The 27,299-nt window shown below is 44.8% G+C and overlaps 1 protein-coding gene across 1 annotated transcript in view; it reads left to right on the top strand.

Moving 5' to 3' along the window:
• The window catches only part of LOC129855220 (fibulin-1-like), a 59,176-nt gene extending 32,981 nt beyond the window's left edge, over positions 1-26,195 (top strand). The window contains exons 25-27 of the mRNA XM_055922636.1: positions 2,734-2,879; positions 4,223-4,360; positions 25,114-26,195. Of these exons, the coding sequence (XP_055778611.1) occupies positions 2,734-2,879; positions 4,223-4,360; positions 25,114-25,253 (424 nt within the window). The 3' untranslated portion in view covers positions 25,254-26,195. The remainder of the gene's footprint in view (positions 1-2,733; positions 2,880-4,222; positions 4,361-25,113) is intronic.
• Positions 26,196-27,299: the final 1,104 nt, after the last annotated feature.

The raw sequence follows: 27,299 nt of genomic DNA, 5'->3' as shown, positions 1-27,299 counted from the left end.
GGGGTAAGTTTATGTGGTTTGTGAAAACATATTTTCAGTGGCATAGGTACATCTCTTGAATAGAACTATGATATTCCAGTAGGTGAGTATCAGTGTTTTAAATAGCATATTAAATAGCATTTTAAACAGCATATTAGCACTGTCAAGTCATAGTTGATTTGGTGGAAGCAGTTAATTGGTGGATCCACATCCTTCTAATGTGGTCTCACATCCTGACCTAGCCTACTTGATATTTTAGGAGTAATGTGAAATGCACATATTCCACTGCATACTGCGGGTGTAAAATCAAGCAGACAGTGACTCAAAGGCAAGCCAGAGTAAGTGACAGGCAGTATAGTATGCAGTTGTGGAAGAGTAGGAAATATGCAAGGCACAGAGATAGAGTATAAATAGCGGAAACCTGATGTTAGGCCACCAGTCAGAGCCTGCCTGGGCTGCGGCTTACAATAACTGTAAATTCAACCATGGGTCCCAGGTTCCTCCCGACCTGTCAGGGCAGTAAGGATGCACCTGTCTAGTCGGGACATCCATAAAATAAAACATGGTGGTCTGTGCACAGCTACAGATATAGTATCTTCATTTGATCACCCTGTTGCAGGAGAATTTTTCTCGTAACTCAGGAAATGTTAAACCTGTAGTGTATTTTAGGTTTAAAAAGGCTTCTGAGGTTTGTAATTTCCACTTTGAGATTTCAGACTTTATTTTTCCTTGTGAAAAATGTATTAACCCCTTCAAAAATGACCATTAATTATTATCCACAAAATAATTCACATTTCCTGTTGCTGCAAGATTAGTTTCCTTTTGTAGCAAACTGGCTCAAATGAAGATCATACATCTGTAAAGCACAATTCGGTTTTTTCTCTACTCTGACAGTGAGTTATGGGGATCTGGGTTCTGGCCGGTGGTCTGAACAATTTGTGGCGGAGCAACATCACCGCTCGGAGAATGAATGATGCCCTGCAGTGTTTGTGTTGGGGCGTTATCAATCTACTGACTATAAATAATAATTACCCCAAAAATAAAAGGACTTTGCAGCGCTTGACCAGAGGACTTCCATTCCATCCAACAGTCTGTTTTTCTTTCTGGTCTTGAAGTATTGTTTTTTTCTGTAGGGCTGGGTCTCTCTGGGCCACGTGAGGTGAAGAGAGAGATGAGAGGACAGGGGAATTGGGCCACCTGTCCCCCCCCCCCCCCCCCCCCCCACACACACACAAAGGGCATAATTAGCCCTTCTCTCTACTTGCTGTCTAGTCTTTGATGTACCCTGCTCTGTGTGAGGACCAGTTCACCCTGGGTCTTTATAATCTTGTAAATTCACTTTGTGGCCTAGCGGAGCAGAGCGTTCACCCCATCCTCCAGGGCCTGCTCTCTCCTCTTGCTGCTGCTGCTGCAGGCTGAGGTATTATAAACTAGAAGAACATTTGCGGCTTTGGCCTGAACCAAAGCAAAACTTGTACCCTGGCGTTAATTGCTAATTACAAGCCCCTGACTTTTTGTCAGGGGCTTTTCCCCTCTCTCCATGAAAGGAGCTGTGCAACCCGAGCCGGGTTCTGGCCTGGGGTTCTGGCCTGGGGTTGAGCTGCAGCCTATAGGCCCCACGAGGAGAGACAGAGAGGCATGATGTAGCTATATTATACATTACACTGGAGCAGTGGTGGACGTTCACTGGACCCTATACATGGTACTCTTGGGAACCAGAGCCAAATCATGTATGCACTGGCCAGCTACTTGTCTGTTGGCATTACCTTGTATAACCTTCCATTTGAAGCCCATCCACACCAGACATTATCAACTGTATAAGCTGCAGGTATGGTATCTTGTCTGTTTAGAATAGGCTCATGAAGAAGCAGAGGAGATTATAGCTGACGTTGAGTTGTAGAATTTGTCTTGATATGTTTCGTAACCAGGACCTCCGCAGGGCATTGATGATTTAAATAGAGGTCTCTGTCCCTGGGGCTTGTGGGTGAAAGCTTGCTGAGAAGCAGTTCCTCTCAGATTCCAGGACAGGTTCCTGGCAGCGTAGCAGCCCTGTTGCTGTAGGCATGTGGGTGGGTGGCATTTGTTTCAGCGAGGTCTCCCCTCACCCTAAGCTGCCACTGATTAGATTGTGAAATAAACAGAGTCTTAAATAATGGGATGAGAGCAGCTCGGAGCGCTTGGGGAGTTGTCTAGTCATGTTCTTCACAATTTAGGAGAATTCTAGAACCCCCCTCGTCCCATAAATTCTCCTCAAGAGATTATCTGATATGAAGCCGGGGACACGCTCAACAAATCCAAACATTTTGCTGCGAGCAACTCATGCATCATTCTCCCATCTCCTCATAGTATTTCATATTTCACTTCTCTTCTCCCCACACAACACAACCAGTGCATCAGAAACCAAACCATCAATGGCTACCAGAGCCTCCACTAGCCAGCTACGCTCTGGCTACTGTGTGATCTTTGGCTGTCGTTGTTTTATCATTCTTGCTAGCCACATACAGTACCGATGTTTTTGATGTAGAATACTTCTTCCAGCATCCCCGCTGTAGTTGGACAGATCGTGTTTGTGTAGCGGTTGTTTCACAGGGTCTGCTGAGTTCTTGATTGTGCAGTGCACTTCTCCCTTGGAATAGGATGCCCTGTCATTTGAGCTTCAGGGGAGGAACTGAAGGCGGTTTGTGCCTTAGGCTTTTTATAATCTCTCCCTAAAGGTCAGAGGTTGTGTGTGTGTGTGTGTGCGTCCTCTCTCAGCAGGGCGAGGGTCGAGCGCTCAGACACTGTCCGCTGTGTGAAGTCGTGCCAGCCCAATGACATCAGCTGTGTCCTGGACCCTGTACACTCCGTCTCCCACACTGTCATCTCCATGCCTACCTTCAGGGAGTTCACCAGGCCTGAAGGTAGGGGGTGATCTCTCATGCACTTATTTAGATTACAGCACACTTTTTTTCACATCCAATGTTTTTTTTCACCGACAGCATGTTATGTGAAAACATACTTGTAAGTATATTCCTTTTTATATTACCTTGTTGTCCAAAACCTCTTGACCAAAAAAGCCTGTGATAGACTAGCCTCCTGTCCAGGGGGTGTGCTTATACATCAAGCTGCCTCGCGCTACATAATGAGGAGATAGGCTCCTGCTCCTATGAGCCCAAATCCAAGGCTCTTGCAAGGCTACTTACTTACTTGCCCAAAATCAGCTAATGCTTAAAGAGCAACTGCCTTTAAAAATCACCTGATTCCTTTGAAAACAACCTATGTGGCATCATTAAGAGTCAGTTATTGTACCAAATACCTTAGTTAGATGTAAAATTGAGAAATACTGCACCAAACACCTTAGTTAGATGTAAAATTGAGAAATACTGCACCATACACCTTAGTTAGATGTAAAATGGATAAATACTGCACCAAACACCTTAGTTAGATGTAAAATGGAGAAATACTACACCAAACACCTTAGTTAGATGTAAAATTGCACAACTAGAACATCCTCAGCAAAACCGTAAACATTTATTACAGATTTCTTAACATTTCTTAGATTAATTCTGGGGATTTTGAGAAAGTGAAATGGGCTTCCTCGTCTACAGGGTCTCATGGGGGACAAACATCATTAACCAAATGCGGAATCGGTCAGAAAATACACCTCCAAGACTGAAATCTCGTTTCTCTAATGGGCAACATTAGTGGCTCTTTAAGAGTGTTGTTGACAGTGTAGTGGTAATCCGTGCATCAGACACTTCCTCCTTAACTTTCCATATATATATGAGCTGTGTGCATTCAAACCCTGGGGGACAAGGTTGGTGTACTGGTAACACCGTTAAGTATTGCCTAGCCGCTAGCCCAAAACCAATGTCTAAGTGTCACTTAGGATGGATCTGACTGACTGACCACTGTAATCACACCCATACAAACCGAGACAAACTTAGTCCTACATGTGATGCATGTTTCAGACACACTCATCCTCAACATGATGGGAAGTTAAGTCCTAGTTGTTTGTCATAAGCTCCTCGTCGGGGTGTTTAGGACTTGCAGGCCTCCAACTGAACAACAGCACAGAACACCCATCATCCCTGTCAAGACCCTCTCTGCACACAATAAACCCAGAGCTTAGCTGCCTCCCATTTTATTGTCTTCCTCCGAGGAGAAATTGGCACGAGCCTGGCCGTTTCAATCCCAGCCTGATTATAAGTGTTTAAAGCCCTGTAAAGCTCTTTTGTCTCTAATTGTTATCTTCTTCCAACAGAGATAGTTTTCCTGAGAACCATGTCGCTGGCGCACTCCTCCCCCCACATCAGCTCCGACATCGTGTTCGACATCCTGGAGGGCAATGTCCAGAATTCCTTCGACATCGTCAAACGCCAGGAGCACGGCATAATCGTGGGTGAGTGGAAAGAAAGAAGGAGCGAAGGGATGCAGCTAGCTAAGCCATACGTCATTTGACTTGAGTTGCGGTCTGAGTAACTCAAGTCACAAGGGCCAAATAACAATAGCAGGCAATCACTAGTCCCAAGGCCTCCCTGGATAGATGTTCAAACAAGCGTTTTTCTGACCTAATTTTGCATTGCGTTTTTTATATATACAAACCAAACGCACGTGTGTGTCTCCATGTGAGAGCTGAGTGGGGAGAAGAAGAAGAAGAAGAAAGAGAATCTTTGGTTTGAGAAGCATGAAATTCTCCATCATAAGGATGCTCCCGTGACACAAGTACATCTGACAAACACTTCCAATGCCATTTGCACCCTGGTGGCAGCTGTGGCCCTTCATGTCTCCGTCCTCTAGGGAGCTGTCCTTTGGGTTGTCCTCGGAGACCAATGAAGGACGACTTTCTCTTCTTTCTCCACCAAATATTTGGCATCAGTTTGTCCCACTTTTCTGCACCATTTCATTCACTTACTGACCGCCATGTTATTTCCATTCCTTAAGCAACAAAGCCCTTCTTCTCCTCAACAGATTATTGTGGCTACGATGTACAGAGATGGCTTATATTTTTGCATATGAAGCAGTCTGGATGGGCATAATATATTTTCATGTGCGTATGTAAATTTATATGACAAATATCAGTCCTTTTTAGGGTTCCAAAAGGAGGATTTATTACTGGTGTCTGTATTAATCTCTGGCACTCTGTGTTGCCTTATCACCTGCAAAATATATGAATGTCAGAGTCTAAGTGATGTGACCGCCGAAGTTGGGGCCTCTCATTCGGGCGGCGTTCGGCGGTCACATCACTTAGACTCTGACATTCATATATTTTGCAGGTGATAAGGCAACACAGAGTGCCAGAGATTATTACAGACACCAGTAATAAATCCTCCTTTTGGAACCCTAAAAAAAAAAAAATCGTGACACTGAAATTATTAAATAATATTATTTTAAAATAAAAATATATATAATGACAGAGCTGTAAAACGTTATCCTACATTTACAAACCATCAATTTATTGTAAACCATTGACGTTTGAGGGTTTCAGCATGAAATATCCTTTTTACACACTTATTTATTTCACCATGTCAATATGTATTTGTTGTCAATGTTTTGCCGTCAAACTGGTGGCAGTTGTGAACACAGTCAATAGTTGGAAGAGTTGCAGAGTTAATTGAAAATAATGCCATTATTGATTAGATGCTTTTTTCATTAATTAGGCTATTTATTCTTGAACCATATGGTCTATATATTAGAAACTCATGGACAATATGGACACAGATAGAGCAAATGAATACTATATATGAATAACTTTTTTAAAAGTTATTCAAGTATAAATGACCAAAGTTATGATAGATTGACATAGATTTTCTGTTAATGACCAAAATTCCTGAATATTCCAGAAACGTTGGTAAATTACCGGTAGCTGTGCAACGCTAGTCCTTATACAGACTTTGAGATAGTAATGATACCCCACTTAACCCGGCAATCAAGGATCAGATCCAAGTCTGTTGCTGTAGAACAGAGAAGAGAGGAGCCTTGGTGGGTGTGACTGCATGTGGAGCCTCTGTAGTGTAGGAGCACATCCCTTTAGCCTCCACTGGTCTGGTGAGGATCCAGCGCTGCTCACTGTGTCTGGGGGAGATGAACCGAAGCTTGGCTCCAGGAGGATGGGGGTGTACTCGGCCCGGGGATGACGCATAGTTGGGCCTGCCTGGATGTTATTGTTTTGGCTCTGCAATGGGAGGATGGAGGGATGCGGGCAGTGGAAAGAGAGAGTGAGAGATACACACTGTGCTGATGGATGAAAGGATGGCCTGTCACTACGTACCACACAAGGCTGCTGAGGGGAGGACGGCTCATGATAATGGCAGGAATGGAGTCAATGGAATGGCATCCAAACACATGGAAACCATGTTTTTTATGTACTTGATACCATTTCACTAATTGGCGTACAAGCCATTACCGCAAACCGGTCCTCCCCAATTAAGGTGCCACCAACCTCTTGTGCTACGTACATCTGTCTCTTCCCTGAATGGAGAGGGAGAAAGAGAGAGTTAACAAAGTGGTGAGTGTACACAAAGATTATTAGTCTAATAACCATACAATACCCACCGGGCACAGATGTCAATTCTCAATGTCTATTACACGTTGGTTCAATGTAATTACATTGAAATGACGTGGAAACAACGTTGATTCAACCTGTGTGTGCCCACTGGGTAGATTACAGATACCATCTTTTGAGTTTTGTGGTTATCATTTTGTTACTGGGGTAACGGGGAAGGGAGAAGGGGGAAGGGGTATATTTGGGGTGGGGGGTGGAGGGAGTATAATTGAGCTATCCTTTGGTACTTTGGTACTTGGGACTTACGTCACCCATCCTCAGAAGTTTAACGTGTGTGCATGTTTGTGAGAGAATGTGTGTTACCAATGCTTGTGTATATGTGTCTCTCTCTCTCGCTCTCTCTCTCTCTGTTTGTGTGTGTGTATGTGTGTGTGTGTGTGCGTGTGTTTGTGCATGTGCAAGAGAGTGTGTGTACGAATATGTGCAGAAGTAATCCTGGGCCCTAGTGATTCATGTGGTTAAATGTATTGTTCCATTTCCCCACACCAGCCCTCATTGTCTCGTCGAGCATTAGAACGCTTTAAATGGCTACCACATGAAAGGCTTCGCTGCCTTGTTTGTCAGGAGGCTCTTCTCTCCCAAACCCTTGGGGTGCTTATTGGATGCAGCTCTTGCATGTTAGCCATAGTCGTCCATGTTGAGTGGCTCTGCTGACGAGGCTTTGGTCAGTGACTGTCTGCTGTGAAGTCTGGTGTCCATGTCGTGATCAGCTATAGGGTTTGGTTTCTTCAACTCAGTGGTGGTGCTCCGCGCTGGTTCCTTTGGCTGGTGGCTGTGGCTTAGCTCTGTAGCTAGCTGACGTGTGAACTATCTGTAAGAGTTGCATATGAATCTACTTTATGAACAAGAGGAAAATCCTCCTTTGTATTCACCAATAGCTCTTTTAATAGACTGACCGCTTTGACCAGGGTAAGCCGTTTAAGTTTGGTACACTGCTACTTTGGGAGAATGATTGAGTTTGTTCTCTGTTTCACACGCTGACGCACAGTCTCACCACTGACGCACAGTCTCACCCATACACACACACACACTGATGCACAGTCTCACCCATACACACACACACACTGATGCACAGTCTCACCCATACACACACACACACACACACACACACACTGACGCACAGTCTCACCCATACACACACACACACTGATGCACAGTCTCACCCATACACACACACACACACACACTGACGCACAGTCTCACCCATACACACACACACACACACTGACGCACAGTCTCACCCATACACACACACACACTGATGCACAGTCTCACCCATACACACACACACACACACACACACACACACACACACACACACACACACACACACACACACACACACACACACACACACACACACACACACACACACACACACACACACACACACACACACACTGACGCACAGTCTCACCCATACACACACACACACTGATGCACAGTCTCACCCATACACACACACACACACACACACACACACACACACACACACACACACACACACACACACACACACACACACACACACACACACACACACACACACACACACACACACACACACACTGATGCACAGTCTCACCCATACACACACACACACACACACACACACACACTGACGCACAGTCTCACCCATACACACACACACACACTGACGCACAGTCTCACCCATACACACACACACACACTGACGCACAGTCTCACCCATACACACACACACACACACACTGACGCACAGTCTCACCCATACACACACACACACACACACACACACACACACACACACACACACACACACACACACACACACACACACTGACGCACAGTCTCACCCATACACACACACACACACTGATGCACAGTCTCACCCACACACACACACACACACACACACACACACACACACACACACACACACACACACACACACACACACACACACACACACACACACACACACACACACACACACACACACACACACACTGATGCACAGTCTCACCCATACACACACACACACACACACACACACACACACACTGACGCACAGTCTCACCCATACACACACACACACACTGACGCACAGTCTCACCCATACACACACACACACACTGACGCACAGTCTCACCCATACACACACATACACACACACTGACGCACAGTCTCACCCATACACACACACACACACACACACACACACACACACACACACACACACACACACACACTGACGCACAGTCTCACCCATACACACACACACACACACACACACACACACACACACACACACACACACTGATGCACAGTCTCACCCATACACACACACACACACTGATGCACAGTCTCATCCATACACACACACACACTGGCTATACAACGAGCCACACACTGCGAGAGAGCCGCACCACTCTTCCCTAGTCATCTATCAGTGTCACGCGAGAGGTTTTCCCAGCTCTGTCACGTCTGGGTGACAGCCTTGACAGCCAGCCGCATCTGTGCAAACACAACAGCCCCTCAACGCTTGGGGAAAACATGATCACAACCAATCATACACTCACAGAATCCAATGTCCTGGAGCCCAGTGACTAGCCTAGCACCACGTACAGCCAGGACCACACAGCAGATGTCTTACAGCCCTCCAGGTAGAGCTGAAGTAGATCCAGCTTGGTGGTATGTCATCACTAAGACAACATCTCTGGCACATCAGATGATGCATATTCGGAAAGACAAACAGTGAGGGAAAAGGTATGCATTACTCAGACTCTCTTGCACTGTCATCCATGCACTTCTGATTAGGGCAGACTGTTTGATGATGACGTCTGTTTGAAGGGCATGATGATAATAGGATGATTAATTCTGGCAGCCAGACAGAACTGCAGAGCTACTCCCTTTAAAAACAACAGTTCTGTGGTCTACGAGGAGCAGGTGGTCCGGAATCAGGGGCTTTCCTGTGATGCAGCATGCGGTGGTGGTGGTGATGGTGTGTGTGTGTGTGGCGTGCTACAGATTGGTGGTGGTCTCTCCATTTGTCTTCCATGGTGTTGGTGGTTCCCCCTGTTTGACTTCGTCTGCCCAGCCACGCTTTCACAGTGGGATTAATATTGTCTTAACAACACTCCCAGTGAACGCATGGTGAGGATGGACTGAGCTCACGTCATGCTCCTGTTAGCAGGCAGAGGTAGCTATGGTTTGAATGGGGCTGTGGGTGGGACTTGGGCTGAGGCTGTGACTGTGGGTGGGAATGGGGCTGAGGCTAATGTAGCATCGTGCGAAATATGTGGGAGAAGAATAAGGATAAGGATGGATGCTAGAAGAAGTAGCATCTTCTTCACAGAAGGGCAACACTTTTTCCTCTGGCCACCGTGAGAGTGGGGAAGTGAGCAAACCATCACAGGCAAGTTCCTAAACCTCATCCTTTGGTGAATCTGGTATGTTCCGTTAGTAAATCAAACCTTCCGTCAATGGGCCACTTACTGGACTGAAGACTGAGACGCCACAGCAAGATTCCAACCATTCTAGAATGCAGGTAGAAATATGCCTCTGCGGTTTTGAGTTATACACAGACAATATGAAAGGCCTATTTACGATGTCATTGGCACAGAGGTGACAGGCTCACTGTGTCCGTTAGTTCCATGAATGAAGGAGTGAGCTCACTGTCTGTGTCTGGTCAGGTACTTTATGTGCTGGTGGCGGTCAATGGAGCCGTTCACAGCAGCTGGTGGAATTTGGGCCTGGTGTGTCAGAGCAGGTGTTAAGGACACAGTGGGGCTTGAGGCTCTAGTCTAGGTGTGCTTCCTAAATGGCACCCTATTAGTTACCTGGTCGAAAGACAAGTAATGCTTTATATAGGGAATAGGGTGACATTTCAGACGAACTCTAGCTTGTGTTTGAGTGTATTAGAATGAAGGGAGCTAAGGACAGAAATCTGCAGGTTATATAGTGTGATAAGCAGAGAAAGCCTCCTCGTGGCAGAGAGAGAGAGAGAGGGAGACAGAGAGAGAGAGAAAGAGAGAGTAAGAGAGGTTGTTTGTCTGTCAGGGGATGATCATGAATTATGACATGGAATCAGCAGGCCCACCAGAGCGGGCCAAGCCCATGAGGAATCCCTGCCTGCCTGTCAGTGAGGGGATTAGTACAGCTAATCAAAACAGTGTCTTCTCCACCCGACAACGCCACAGCATAGCAAAACACACAAGGCCTTCTCTTCCCGGGGTGGTCTACACTGATGTTTGATAGTGTTACACATCACATGCACACACAGAATGTACAGTGCATTCGGAAAGTATTCAGACCCCTTGACTTTTTCCACATTATGTTACGTTACAGCCTTATTCTAAAATGGATTAAATTGTTTTTTCCCCCTCACTAATCTAACTACAATACCCCATAACGTATTTTTAGACATTTTTGCACATTTATAAAAAATATCACATTTACATAAGTATTCAGACCCTTTACTCAGTACTTTGTTGAAGCACCTTTGGCAGCGATTACAGCCTCGAGTCTTCTTGGGTATGATGCTGCAAGCTTAGCTCACCTGTATTTGGGGAGTTCCTCCCATTCTTCTCTGCAGATCCTCTCAAGCTCTGTCAGATTGGATGGGGAGCATGGGTGCACAGCTATTTTCAAGTCTCTCCAGAGATCGGGCTCAAGTCTGGGCTCTGTCTGGGCCACTCAAGGACATTCAGAGACTTGTCCCGAAGCCACTGAAATACATCCCCACAGCATGATGCTGCCACCACCATGCTTCACCATAGTGATGATGCCAGGTTTCCTCCAGATGTGATGCTTGGCATTCAGGCCAAAGAGTTCAATCTTGGTTTCATCAGACCAGAGAATCTTCTTTCTCAAGGTCTGAGAGTCCTTTAGGTGACTTGTGGCAAACTCCAAGTGGGCTGTCATGTGCCTTTTACTGAGGAGAGGCTTCCGTCTGGCCACAACCATAAAGGCCTGATTGGTGGAGTGCTGCAGAGATGATTGTCCTTCTGGAAGGTTCTCCCATCTTTACAGAGGAACTCTGGAGCTCTGTCAGAGTGACCATCAAGTTCTTGGTCAACTCCCTGAGCAAGGTCCTTCTCCCCTGATTGCTCAGGTTTGGCCGGGCGGCCAGCTCTAGGACGAGTCTTGGTGGTTCCAAACTTCTTCCATTTAAGAATGATGGAGGCCACTGTGTTCTTGGGGACCTTCAATGCTGCAGACATTTTTTGGTACCCTTCCCCAGATCTGTGCCTCGACACAATCCTGTCTCGGAGCTCTACGGACAATTCGTTCGACCTCATAGCTTGGTTTTTGCTCTGACATGCACTGTCAACTGTGGGACCTTATATAGATAGGTGTGTGCCTTTACAAATCATGTCCAATCAATTGAATTTACCACAGGTGGACTTCAATCAAGTTGTAGAAACATCTCAAGGATGATCAATGCAAACAGGATGTTTCATAGAAAAGGGTCTGAATACTTATGTAAATAAGGTATTTCTGTTTTTTATTTTTAATAAGTTTGTAAACATTTCTAAAAACTTGTTTTCGTGTGTAGATTGATGAGGAAGAAAACATATTTAATACATTTTAGAATAAGGCTGTAACGTAACAAAATGTGGCAAAATGTGGATTTTTTTTTTACTGCATGTATATCTGCACTCCTCTGAAAACACCTGCACATGCACTGTGTGCCTACCCCCCCCCCCCCCCCCCCCACACACACATACTGTACACACACATTGACACACCATGGATTCTTGCTGTAAGTGCATTCAAATAATTTGCCAGACATAGCTAGCTATGTACTTTTCTTCCTCCCCTTTACTTTCCACTTGATTTGTATTGACTTGTTCATCATCCCTCCATAGTATCTCCACAGCCACGCTGCTACATATTTCAGTTTTATTTTGAATATTTATATTTGACTAATTTATTATCACTTTATCTACACTGTACGTCTTTCTGACCAATACAGATAAAAGGTATCAGGAGATACTGGCATAACTTATCTGTTTATCAAAAATGGATCCAAAAAACGGTGGTTAGGTTACTGTACGATGTGAAGGTCACGATGAAGATAATGCTACATGGGCAATTTGTCACGCCCTGGCCTTAGTTATCTTTGTTTTCTTTATTATTTTGGTTAGGTCAGGGTGTGACATGGGGGATTTATGTGTTTGTCTTGTCTAGGGGTTTTGTATGTTTATGGGGTGTTTTCTAGTCTAGGTGTTTGTATGTCTATGCTTGCCTAGATTGGTTCTCAATTAGAGGCAGCTGTTTATCATTGTCTCTGATTGGGAACCATATTTAGGCAGCCATATTCTTTAGGGATTTTGTGGGTTATTGTCTATGTGTAAGTTGCCTGTGTCTGCACTTATTGATTATATAGCGTTACGTTCGTTTGTTATTTTGATAGTGTGTTTAGTGTTCTTCGTTAAGGTAAATAAATAAGAAGAATGTATTTATATCACGCTGCGCCTTGGTCCTTCTCTCTTCCACATTACGACGAACGTGACACAATTCCACGGAAACGGAGTGAATAATAATAACAATAATAATGTACAAAAACACATTTACTTGAAGAACAGTGCAGATTGGTTTGGTAAAGTTTGGTAACAGAATGACAGTTTGTGCGGTTTGTTCTGTCATTCTGTTACTGAACTTTGCATCTGTCTCAGCATCATTCTGTTACCTTGAAATTTTCCCATATGCTACTATATCATCAATGTTACTCATTCATCAAACAACCACTGAAAATAGAAAGTCCAAGAAATTTTCCTTCCAGCTAGCAACTTTTTCAATGATGTCACAACAGTGGAGAAGGACTACATGTGTCCAGCACGGTCCCACGGTTCATTTGGGAGAGATCTGTAACTATGACTCAGTCATCGCTAATTGACCTTGAAATACCAAACCACACAAGCTGGCTTTTCAGACCGGGGGTGTGCAGCGCTCACGTCCCCTTTGGAGTGGTCAAGGGACTGTTTAGACAGCCTGGCTGGACTGCCCAACCATCGGCCAGTTGTTTGTGATCAGGAGCTATACCAAACACACAAGAAAGGCCAGTCAGGCCCGTGCCCTATGGTCCGGTCCCCAAGGAGCCTGTATGCTAATCCTAGGCTTCCCTCAGAGCGGACTGGGCCTGGCCCTGGGAAAAGCCGTGCTCTGCCTGGCCCATTTCCAATGGTTTTACAGCACTGATCATGCATCGCACCACAGCCAGCGTGTCATTATACAATACTGTGGTGAGGTCGACGCATACTTTTCACTTGTTTTCTGGTGTTAAACCCGTTCATTTAGGATTTTGTCATACACTTCCTCGCCGAGTTGTAGAAACCAGAAAACCCCGAAATTGTACTGTTTACATGTAACCCTTCAATATTGTAGCTCTCATAGGCATAGTGGATGACAAATGCCTCCTGGCATTTGCTTCACTTTGTTTTGTGGCAGTGTCGTCTCGCGCTTCTACCATGCATTTAAGGTTATTTTCTAATCACGGGCTATTTTATGGTGTGGTGGAATGTTCTGGGGAACAGGGGGTTTGTGCGGCTGTGTGTTTGATGGAGGTTGGAACATGGTGGGGTCACCTCTGCACCCTGCGGCAGATACACTACCTGAGCAACGGAACGCCGCGATCCCGACTCCCAGGGATAGCGGAGCAGAGTGCTTTCAGACGTACTGTAAGCCTACCATCAGATCCTGGAATGAACTACGTACACAAAGTAGAGGAGAGATGATATCAGTGAGCGATCTGGTTTTTTTTCATATTTATTTTTACTTGTACAGGCTTGCACCTCAAGTAATGACGAAATGATTGCATCAAAGTGAAACCTGTTAGCTTTGTGGTCAGGCTTTCACCTCACCACAGCTTGTGACTGAGTGAAATGTTTGCAATGATTATGTGGCTGTGGTGGTTTGGTTTCACATCAGGTTCATAGCTAGTATGTTGAGCTCCAGTTGTCACTATAGATGCCTTGCCTTCATGGAGGATACATTACTCTGTGTGCTGTGGTTGTGAAACATGCTGACGGACAGAGCCCTTATGAGGCTCCTCTTCAGGTGTCATCTGAACTCCTCTGATTGCGCAATTAAAACATGGGATGATTGAGAGGAACAACGAAAATCATCAGCTCAGAGAGCTGCTGCACCTCACTGATCAATGACTACAAGTAAGCTGCTGACAGTAGAACTGAGCACAGTACCTGAGAAAGGACTGAGCAGCTCAGCATCAGCTTCGAAACACCATCTTGTCACGTTTTTGCAAAAATAAAAAAATCACAATATACAGTATGATGTTTTTGTCAATATATTGCATTCAATGGGAAGAGATGAGTCCCACATGGTTGATGTTTTTGTCAATGCATTGCAATCAATGGGAAAAGACGAGACAGGCAGGCAGGTAAACAGTTTCATCAAGTCAATCTAAAATATTGTGAACGATATCCTCTTTATAAGGCTCTTAGTTTCTACATTTTCAAGATCATTGTGTCCAATGGAGGTCAAAAATGCTTTTGGGCCAATTGAATTCACATTTCATATGTCGGGTCATGACCATCCTCTAGTAACAAATATGTAATACTTAGCAATATGCAACCTTTTTAACCCTTCAGAAATGCCCCTTTCACCTCCATTTAAGTCCCTTCCTTTATTCATAGGAAGCGGAAATACAATGCAAGGCCCACAATGTACATTCTTTAACAATGCCCTGAATTTACTGTTCCACAGAGGGTTGAATCAAGTGTTTTTGTGTAACTGCAGGGAGAAAATGAAGGACCATGTTGAGAATGAATTAAGCTACTTCCCCTAGCCACAGGAAGCTGAACCTAAACAGAGGGCATCCCTATAAGGTCACAATGGGTTGTTCGGAAGGACAGTTGGCTAGCACAATCACAGTCTTTGGAGGGTTCATGGTTATGTAAGGGTTGTAGGTAAAACTTTCTATGGAAGAAGGCCTTGTTCTCTGTGAAGTTTTCACTGTGAAGGGTTAATTTCACATGGTCACGTGTAGGCTTGCGTTCATCGTGTGCGTCTGCTGAACGATCCCATACATGAGTTGTGTTTCTAGCCTCAACTGTTCTTCCGATGTCATATGATGGCGCCGACGGGGAGGGCTGCCGTCTTATCCGCTCTTAACCAAACATGCTATTTTGTCTGTTTTTTCGTGTTGTTCGTAACTTGATTTGTACATAATGTTGCTGCTACCGTCTCTTATGACCGAAAAGAGCTTCTGGACATCAGAACTGCGATGAGTCGGGTTGGATGGATATAATACAGACACCCGACCAGGCCCAGATCCCAGTGATTCGCTGGAAAAGGTTTAGTGGAAAGAGATCAGGATGTCTTGTGAGGATCAGGCAACGAGAAGCTAATCTGCCCTTGCCTTCCGTCCTGCTAGCTAATATTCAATCGCTGGAAAAATAAATGGGAGGAACTGAAAGCACGTATATCCTACCAACGGGACATCAACAACTGTAATATGTTTTACAGAGTCGTGGATGAACGACGACATTAAGAACATACAGCTCGTGGGTTATACACTCTATCAGCAGGACAGAACAGCAGCCTCTGGTAAGACACGGGGCGGGGGCCTGTGCATATTTGTAAACAATAGGTGGTGCACGATATCTAAGGAAGCCTCAAGGTTTTGCTGCCTGAAGTAGAGTATCTCATGATAAGCTGTAGACCACACTATCTACCTAGAGAGTTTTCATCTGTATTTTTTGTAGCTGTCTACATACCACCACAGACTGAGGCTGGCACTACAACTGTACCCAATGAGCCACTAGAGGTGGCGCTCCTAGTGGTCGGGGACTTTAAAGCAGGGAAACTTAAATCAGTTTTATCTCATTTCTATCAGCACGTTAAATGTGCAACCAGAGGGACGCGTACAAAGCTCTCCCTTGCCCTCCATTTGATTCCTGCTTACAAGCAAAAATTTAAGCAGGAAGCACCAGTGACTCGGTCTGTAAAAAAGTGGTCAGATGAAGCAGATGCTAAACTACATGACTGTTTTGCTAGCACAGACTGGAATATGTTCCGGGATTCTTCCGATGGCATTGAGGAGTACACCAGTCACTGACTTTATGAAAAAGTGCATCGAGGACGTCGTCCCCACAGTGACTGTACGTACATACCCGAACCAGAAGCCATGGATTACAGGCCACATTCCCACTGAGGTACGGGTTAATCTTACGCTTTCAAGGAGCTGGACTCTAACCCGGAAGCTTATAAGCAATCCCCCTATGCCCTCCGACAAACCATCAAACAGGCAAAGCGTCATTACCGGACTAATATCGAATTGTACTACACTGGCTCCGATGCTCGTCGGATGTGGCAGGGCTTGCAAACTATTACAGACTACAAAGGGAAGCACAGCCACGAGCTGCCCAGTGACACGAGCTTGCCAGACAAGCTAAATAACTGCTATGCTCGCTTCGAGGCAAGTAACACTGAAACATGCATGAGAGCATCAGCTGTTCCAGACGTCTGTGTGATCACGCTCTCCGCAGCCGATGTGAGTAAGCCCTTTAAACAGGTCAACATTCACAAGGCCGCTGGACCAGACGGATTACCAGGACGTGTGCTCCGAGCATGCGCTGACCAACTGGCAAGCGTCTTCACTGACATTTTCAATCTCTCCCTGTCTGAGTCTGCAATACCAACATGTTTCAAGCAGACCACCATAGTCCCTGTGCCCAAGAACACTAAGGTAACCTGCCTAAATGTCTACCGACCCATAGCACTCACGTCTGTAGCCATGAAATGCTTTGAAAGGCTGGTCATGGCTCACAACACCATTATCCCAGAAACCCTAGACTCATTCCAATTTGCATACCACACCAACAGATCCACAGATGATACAATCTCTATTGCACTCCACACTGCCTTTCCCACCTGGACAAAAGGAACGCTTATATTGGAATGCTATTCATTGACTACAGCTCAGCGTTCAACACCATAGTGCCCTCAAAGCTCATCACTAAGCTAAGAACCCTGGGACTAAACACCTCCCTCTGCAACTGGATCCTGGACTTCCTGACGGGCCGCCCCCAGGTGGTAAGGGTAGGTAACACCCCATCTGCCACGCTGATCCTCAACACGGAGACCCCTCAGGGAAGCGTGCTAAGTCCCCTCCTGTACTCCCTGTTCACTCATGACTGCATAGCCGGGGACGACTCCAACACCATCATTAAGTTTGCCGATGACACAACAGTGGTAGGCCTGATCACCGACAACGATGAGGGATGAGGTCAGAGACCTGACTGTGTGGTGCAAGGACAACAACCTCTCCCTCAACGTGATCAAGACAAAGGGGATGATTGTAGACTACAGGAAATGAAGGACCGAGCACACACCCATTCTCATCGATTGGGCTGTAGTGGAACAGGTTGAGAGCTTCAAGTTCCTTGGCGTCCACATCACCAACAAACTAACATGGTCCAAGCACACCAAGACAGTCGTGAAGAGGGCACGACAAAACCTATTCCCACGAAGGAGACTGAAAAGATTTGGCATGGGTCCTGAAATCCTCAAAAGGTTTTAAAGCTGCACCATCGAGAGCATCCTGACGGGTTGCATCACTGCCTGGTATGGCAACTGCTCGGCCTCTGACCGCAAGGCACTACAGAGGGTAATGCGTACTGCCTAGTACATCACCGGGGCCAAGCTTCCTGCCATTCAGAACCTCTATACCAGGCAGTGTCAGAGGAAGGCCCTAGAAATGGTCAAAGACTCCAGCCACCCTAATCATAGACTGTTCTCCTTGCTTCCGCAGGGAAAGCGGTACCCGAGCGTCAAGTCTAGGTCCAAGAAGTTTCTAAACAGCTTCTACCTCCAAGCCATAAGACTACTTAACAGCTACTCAAATGGCTACCGAGACTATTTGCATTAACAGTACCCCCGTGACAGTACCTCCACGACGCGCTGCACAAGCAACCAAACGGCACCGGCCTTGAGGACGATCACAGGAACGCAGTGCGGGTCGATCAGGACCCGATGCAGCTGCCGAAGTTGCGTCGTCATTGGACGGGCTATTTGCTGCTGCCAAAGTTGTGGCGGCATCGTACAGACCAGTAGCAGTTGCGTCGGACGGCACAGTTGTGGCATCGTGCAATATATATTTTGGCCACTAGATGGCAGCAGCGTTTGTGCAGAATTTTAGACTGATCCAATTGCATTTCTGTTCAAAATTTTGTATCAAGACTGCCCAAATATGCCTAATGTGTTTATTAATAACCTTTTATGTTACAAATTGTGCACTCTCCTCAAAAAATAGCATGGTATTGTTTCACTGTAATAGCTACTGTAAATTGGACAGTGTAGTTAGATTAACAAGAATTTAAGCTTTCTGCCAATATCAGATATGTCCTGGGAAATGTTCTTGTTAATTATAACCTCATGCTAATCACATTAGCCTACATTAGCTCAACCGTCCCGTGGAAGGGACACCGATCCCGAATAAGTTTTTAAGAACAAATTCTTATTTACAATGACGGCCTAGGAACAGTGGGCTAACTGCCTTGTTCAGGGTAAGAACCTGCCGATTTTTACCTTGTCAGCTCGGGGATTCGATCTAGCAACCTTTCGGTTACTGGCCCAATGCTCTAACCACTAGTCTACCTGCCACCCCGATGAAGAAAATATCAAATTTGATGACCATTTTATGCAGAAATCCAGGTAATTCCAAAGGGTTCACATTATTTTTCTTGCCACTGTACAGTTGAAGTCGGAGGTTTACATACACTTAGGTTGGTGTCATTAAAACTAGTTTTTCAATCACTCCACAAATTTCTTGTTAAAAAACTATAGTTTTGGCAAGTCGATTAGGACATCTACTTTGTGCATGACAAGTCATTTTTACAACAATTGTTTACAGACAGATTATTTCACTTTCATCATTCACTGTATCACAATTCCAGTGGGTCAGAAGTTTACAAAGGCTAAGTTGATTGTGCCTTTAAACAGCTTGGAAAATTCCAGAAAATTATGTCATGGCTTTACAAGCTTCTGTTAGGCTAATTGACATAATTTGAGTCAATTGAAGGTGTACCTGTGGATGTATTTCAAGGCCTACCTTCAAACTCTTTGCTTGACATCATGCCTCTTTCCTTGACATCATGGGAAAATCAAAAGAAATCAGCCAAAATCTCAGAAAAAAATGGTAGACCTCCACAAGTCTGGTTCATCCTTGGGAGCAATTTCCAAATGCCTGAAGGTACCACATTCATCTGTACAAACAATAGTACGCAAGTATATACACCATGGGACCACGCAGCCGTCATACCGCTCAGGAAGGAGACACGTTCTGTCTCCTAGAGATTAATGTACTTTGGTGCGAAAAGTGCAAATGAATCCCAGAACAACAGCAAAGGACCTTGTGAAGATGCTGGAGGAAACAGGTACAAAAGTATCTATATCCACAGTTAATCGAGTCCTACATCGACATAACCTGAAAGGCCGCTCAGCAAGGAAGAAGCCACTGCTCCAAAACAGCCATAAAAAGCCAGACTACGGTTTGCAACTGCAAATTGGGACAAAGATCGTACTTTTTGGAGAAATGTCCTCTGGTCTGATGAAACAAAAATAGAACTGTTTGGCCATAATGACCATCGTTATGTTTGAAGGAAAAAGTGGGAGGCTTGCAGGCCGAAGAACACCATCCCGACCGTGAAGCACGGGGGTGGCAGCATCATGTTGTCGGGGTGCTTTGCTGCAAGAGGGACTGCTGCTCTTCACAAAATAGATGGTATCATGAGGACGGAAAATTATGTGGATATATTGAAGCAACATCTCAAGACATCAGTCAGGAAATTAAAGCTTGGTCGCAAATGGGTTTTCCAAATGGACAATGACCCCAAGCATATTTCCAAAGTTGTGGCAAAATGGCTTAAGGACAACAAAGTCAAGGTATTGGAGTGGCCATCACAAAGCCCTGACCTCAATCCTATAGAAAATTTGTGGGCAGAACTGAAAAAGCGTGTGCGAGCAAGGAGACCTACAAACCTGACTCAGTTACACCAGCTCTTTCAGGAGGAATGGGCCAAAATTCACCCAACTTATTGTGGGAAGCTTGTGGGAAGCTTGTGCAGGGCTACGTTTGACCCAAGTTAAAGAATTTAAAGGCAATGCTACCAAATAGTAATTCAGTGTATGTAAACTTCTGACCCTCTGGGAATGTGATGAAGGAAACAAAAGCTGAAATAGATCATTCTCTCTGCTATTATTCTGACATTTCACTTTCTTGAAATAAAGTAGTAATCCTAACTGACCTAAAACAGCGATTTTAACGAGGATTAAATGTCAGGAATTGTGGAAAACTGAGTTTAAATGTATTTGGCTAAGGTGTATGTAAACTTCCGACTTCAACTGTATATCTTTATATAATGGGAATTAAAAAACGATGTAACATTTTTGCTTGTTTGTCCCTCTGATTTGAATTGAAACGTTGTCCTCGTGAGACTTTGTTTGCGGCAGTGGCGAACTTGGCCCCAGCTGACCCCTGTAATGGAAAACATCTAGAGCCTCGATTGGATTCGGGTCACATTTATGATCTGAAACCATCGCTCCATTCCCAATAAAACAGGGCTATTGGGAAATCCAGGCCGTATTGTGGTGCTCCATACTGTATTTCTAATGATATGTTTCATTTTGTTCGCCTCGCTCATCTTCATTGGGTCTTCTGTGAACTGATTGACTTCGAAGTTACATGAACGAATTTGAACTTTATGAACTCTGTTCCTTCACAGGCATCTCACGCAGTGCATGTATTGCATTGGTAGTATATCTTGTATGTCAACTACTCACATGCAGTGGACCACAACTCCCAAACTCAGTCAACTTTATGTCTGAATGATCTCTCTGTATTGAGTGAATATATGGCGCCATATTACCGATCAGCATGGCACCTTCATTCGCTAGTGATGATAATATTATTTTCATACGCAAAGCCCCAATCTGTTTTTCCATGTCCTTTATTTTTCTGAACATTACTGTCATTGAGTTCATGTAGAGGTTTCTCCTCTCTGATGGTGCTGACGGTTAGGAAACAATAAAAACCTCGTCCCCCTTCCCTCAGCCCCTCAGCCCTGTGTCACTATGCAACAGAGTCCCAAAACACCAAAACAAGGGGGCAACCCTCGTAAAAAGGGTCCTATTCCACACTCTTCAGGCGTTTATCTCTTGGAATCTTCTGGAATCTTCTGTGTGGCCGCAGGGATCCAGACTGACTGGGAGACGGGTGAGGGAAGAAGGGATGAGAGGGGAGGCTCAGTGAGACTGACTCTGGTTGAGCTCCTCTAACTGAATCCTAAAGATGGATCCCTGAAAGAATGCCTGCCTGCCTCCATGGCTGTATTGCGTGACTGAGACTGCTCCGCTCCCCATCATCCAACACATGGGACTAATTTACCCTCGCGGGCCACAAAGATGGTGCCACAAACATCAGGCAGGCCCCCTCAAGAAGAGAAGGGAAGAGGAGACAGGGAGAAGGGAAGAGAGGAGAAGAAAAAGAATGGGAGAGAGGATCTTGACTCTAGCATCACACCATGTCAGTGTCCATCCCAGAGGACATTTTGCAGAAACCAGCTCACACTTGATCATCATAGTTTTCCCTGTGGTGAACATGACAAAATGTCTCTCACTGGTTTATGACAACTGTGGTACAAAGGTATTCCATGGATCACATTGAATGATGCCGTGACATCTTGTTGATTTAATTTAAGATGATTCATTGTGCTGTAGTTTGGATGGACTTTATAGCATTCAATATATTTGAGTACTTTGAGACCAATACCTACTTAATTTAATAGCTGTCTCCCTGTGTGTGAGAAACAGAAAAAAGAGAACAGGAGAGAGAAAGACAACAGTGAAAACAGTGAAAGGACAGTGTAGTGATTGTGCTGCCTGGCTGCACGCTGGACGATGGCTGTTCAAACAAGACTGAGCTGAAATGTCACCAGCCCTCCACAGAGAAAGGGCCCGCTGACAGCCTGGATAAACAGTGGCCTTCTTTCACCCTGTAATCGCATGTTCACTTAAAAAGAGCCTCCAACAAATTCCATGTGCATTCGGTCATTCTTGGGTCTCAGTCAGCAGCGGTCGTGGTGTTTTCCCCACGTTGTTACAGTGACAGGAGAGTCTCTCGCTCTCTCTCTTGTCCTCCAGGGAAGGGTGGAAGGAGGAAGGTGGGGACGGGTGGATGGATGGAGGGAGAGACGGATGAAGGAGAGAATTAAAAGCCAGATTCACATGAAGAGGTTTGACATTCCTCTCATCATATGAGGTTTATTGGTTTATTTGGATCCCGATTAGCTTTTGCAGAAGAAGCAGCTATTCTTTCTTGAGTCCACAATAAACACATGTCAAGTAACAAAAAACACTGATATACAAACAACATAACAAATAATGTGTGTGTTAGTGTCTCTGTGCATCCCCTCACAGTCCTTGCCAGTCCATGAAATGTTGTTAGTTCTTTTTTTAAAGGTAATTTTGCTGTTTTACTTGAGTAATTAGAGATGTAAGGGAGTTCCATGCCATCATGACTCTGTATAATAGTGTGCTTTGCCATGAATTCGTTTTGGACTTGAGGACTGTCTTGTGGGGTATGGATGGGTGACTGAGCTGAATGTTATTTAATTATGCAGACAATCTGGAATTCTCATCACAGTAATATTTCTCATAAAAACTAGAAGAGAGGTAGTTCATCTCTCTTCAACACTAAACCAGGGAAGACTGGCATGCATGTTGTTGATGTTGTTCTGTATGTGCAGTTAAGGGCAAGGCCTGCTGCTCTGTGTTGAGCCAGCTGCAGATTTGCTAGGTCTTTCTTTGCTGCACTTGACCATATTACCGGACAATAATCAAGATGGAAGACCAGAGCCTGAACAACTAGTACAGTTAATTTTGTGTCAAAAACACAGAGCATATTTTTATAACAGACATACCTCTCCCCATCTTCACAACAACTTTGTCAATATGATTTGACCATGATAATTGACCATGCAATGTTATGCCTAGGAGTATAGCTTCCTCAAGTTGCTCAATGGTCACACCCTTTATGTACAACTCCAGTTGAGGTGTAGGTCTTAGAGAATGTTTTGAACCAAATACAATGCTTTTAGTTTTAGATGTATTTATGACCAGTTTATTTTTAATCTCCCATTCTGATACTGACTGTAACTCCTTATTTCACTGAGCTCACTGGCTTTGGGTGTTGAAATGTAAAGTGTGGAATCATCCTCATACATAGTCATTCTAGCTTTTATGTTAGACCAGTGGCAAATCATGTGTGAAAACAGAGAAGAGTAATGGCCTAAGGCACCTGCCCTGAAGGACACCGCACTGTACATATCTGATGTTAGTGAAGCTTCCATTGAAGAACGTTTTCTGGGTTCTATTGGAAAAATAACTCTCCAACCATGTGATGGCAGGTGATGTAAAGCAATAGCAAGTGAGTTTCTTCAGTAACAATTTATGATTAATAACATCAAAGGCTGCACATGAAGGGATGGAAATCAAACAAAATATTTGTCAAACTACCCCAACAGATTTTTTCAAACATCCCATGTAACAGATGTTGGACCTGAATGTCACCTGTGCTTGTAGAAATCATGGTATAGGAGAAATGTTTCCTACCCCCTGTAAAAGGTTTCGTACTCCATGTAAAAGGTTTCCTACCCCCTTGTAAAAGGTTTCCTACCCCCTGTAAAAGGTTTCCTACCCCCTGTAAAAGGTTTCCTACCCCTGTAAAAGGTTTCCTACCCCCTGTAAAAGGTTTCCTACCCCTGTAAAAGGTTTCGTACTCCATGTAAAAGGTTTCCTACCCCCTTGTAAAAGGTTTCCTACCCCCTGTAAAATGTTTCCTACCCCCTGTAAAAGGTTTCCTACCCCCTTGTAAAAGGTTTCCTACCCCTGTAAAAGGTTTCCTACCCCCTGTAAAATGTTTCCTACCCCCTTGTAAAAGGTTTCCTACCCCCTGTAAAATGTTTCCTACCCCCTGTAAAAGGTTTCCTACCACCTTGTAAAAGGTTTCCTACCCCCTTGTAAAAGGTTTCCTACTCCATGTAAAAGGTTTCCTACCCCCTGTAAAATGTTTCCTACCCCCTGTAAAAGGTTTCCTACTCCATGTAAAATGTTTCCTACCCCCTGTAAAATGTTTCCTACCCCCTGTAAAAGGTTTCCTACCCCTTGTAAAAGGTTTCCTACTCCATGTAAAATGTTTTCTACCCCCTGTAAAAGGTTTCCTACCCCCTGTAAAAGGTTTCCTACCCCCTGTAAAAGGTTTCCTACTCCATGTAAAAGGTTTCCTACCCCCTTGTAAAAGGTTTCCTACCCCCTTGTAAAATGTTTCCTACCCCCTTGTAAAAGGTTTCCTACCCCCTGTAAAAGGTTTCCTTCCCCCCGTAAAATGTTTCCTACTCCCTGTAAAATGTTTCCTACCCCTGTAAAAGGTTTCCTACCCCCTTGTAAAAGGTTTCCTACCCCCTGTAAAGACGACTGCTAGCTAAATAAAATAGTTTGATTATTCTAATTTGATGGTGAGCCATTTATATCCTCCTTCAATACCTTTGGTACCCTTCTCTCTCTGACTATCCCTCTGTCTCCCTTAGGTGTGGTCCGACAAGTGAAGCCTCTGATTGGCCCGCTGAACATGGTATTGAAGCTGGCTATGAACTACGTCACCTCTGGGGTGGTGTCTCATCGGAACATCGTCAGCTTCCACATCTTCGTCTCCGAGTTCTGGTTCTGAGTACAGGACACACACCAACACCACCTCACATAGCCATACTGTTCTACCACAGTACTACCAACACCACCACACATAGCCATACAGTTCTACTACAGTACTACCAACACCACCACACATAGCCACACAGTTCTACCACAGTATTACCAACACCACCACACATAGCCATACAGTTCTACTACAGTACTACCAACACCACCACACATAGCCACCCGGTTCTACCACAGTATTACCAACACCACCACACATAGCCATACAGTTCTACTACAGTACTACCAACACCACCACACATAGCCACCCGGTTCTACCACAGTACTACCACCACCACACATAGCCATAAAGTATTACCACTTACACACTACTACCACACAGTACTACCACAGTCCTCTAAATTTACCCTCCTAGCATGAAGAGAAAGGAGATTGCGGAGTGCATGGAGGAGAAAAGGAAGATTATTTAGGTGTATAACTAAAAGGATATGAATACAATTGGAGGGTCCAATAAAGGGATATCCTGATACAACCAACACACATTTTAATAACTTTAGTTAACTTTCGTTCCTTTTCGATGAAGATAAACAGACCACTAGCTGCTTAGTTGCTTTTGTTATTGTATGAAACTAAAGCACTTCCCAGTAAGTTTACCTGTAATATAAGTTGATGTAACAAGCCAAGCCATGAGTGGATGCATGCATCTGGCCTACGGAACTTGACATGAAGACTCATAAACTGTATCATATAATGTAAGCATGTTGTCATGCCCAAGACTATAGAATGTGATTATGAATTGAAAGTGCATGCGTAGACATGGAGATGTGAAACACCATTGGAGCATTCAACAGTTGAATGTAACACTAACATGAGTAATGATGTCTATTACATTTCATTTTCTTACTGTATACATCGCGAAAGGTGTTTCGGTACTAAATAAATCATCTTGTTTTTATTTGTGAAGCATTTTATTTGTGTGTTGGTAAGTGAAAGCTTCAGATTGGTTAATGAATTTAACTTGTGTACGTTTGGAGGGAAAGTGGGACAGAATTCATTATGGGTACATTGGTTGAGAGTGTTGAAAAGGGGGAGTCGGTGGAGAGAGGAGGGGTACATAGGAACCAGGGACCACATCCCCAATTACGTTTGTCACTGAACCAGAAGGGGTCTCTACTCTATTCCCTCTAAGTCAGGCTAATGGACATGAGACAGAGCAGCGGAACAGAGCAGATGTCAGTAATTGTCTAACAATGAGGCTGTAATCATCAGTGTGGCTGAGGCCCAGGCAGAGCCTCCAAATGCTTCAAAGACAATGGAGGAAGATGGGACATCCATCAGGATCCCAGCCCGTCTACATGATCCCAGCCCGTCTACAGGATCCCAGCCTGTCTACATGATCCCAGCCCATCTACAGGATCCCAGGTCATCTACAGGATCCCAGCCCGTCTACAGGATCCCAGCCCGTCTACAGGATCCCAGTCTACAGGATCTCAGTCCGTCTACAGGATCCCAGCCCGTCTACAGGATCTCAGTCCGTCTACAGGATCCCAGCCTGTTTACATGATCTCAGCCTGTCTTCAGGATCCCAGCCCGTCTACTGGATCCCAGCCCGTCTACTGGATCCCAGCACATCTACAGGATAAAAGCCTGTCTACAGGATCACAACCCATCTATAGGATAAAAGCCTGTCTACAGGATCACAGCCCATCTACAGGATAAAAGCCTGTCTACCGGATCAGAGCCCATCTACAGGATAAAAGCCTGTCTACACTGACAGCTCTAAAGGTACTGTGGAGGAGGGGGAGATACAGTATATATACAAAAATATGTGGGCACAACTTCAAGTTAGTGGACTTAACTATTTCAGCCAAACCCGTTGCTGACAGGTGTATAAAATCGAGCACACAGCCATGCAATCTACAAGGACAAACACTGGCAGTAGAATGGCCTTACTGAAGTGCTCAGTGACTTTCAATGTGGCACCGTCATAGGATGCCACCTTTCCAACAAGTCAGTTAGAGCTGCCCCGGTCAACTGGAAGTGCTGTTATTGTGGGAAC

Source organism: Salvelinus fontinalis, chromosome 5, assembly GCF_029448725.1.
Source record: "Salvelinus fontinalis isolate EN_2023a chromosome 5, ASM2944872v1, whole genome shotgun sequence".
In the NCBI taxonomy this organism is placed as follows: Eukaryota; Metazoa; Chordata; class Actinopteri; order Salmoniformes; family Salmonidae; genus Salvelinus; species Salvelinus fontinalis.
The sequence above is the reverse complement of the archived record's forward strand: the minus strand, read 5'-3'. Positions and strand labels throughout refer to the sequence as shown.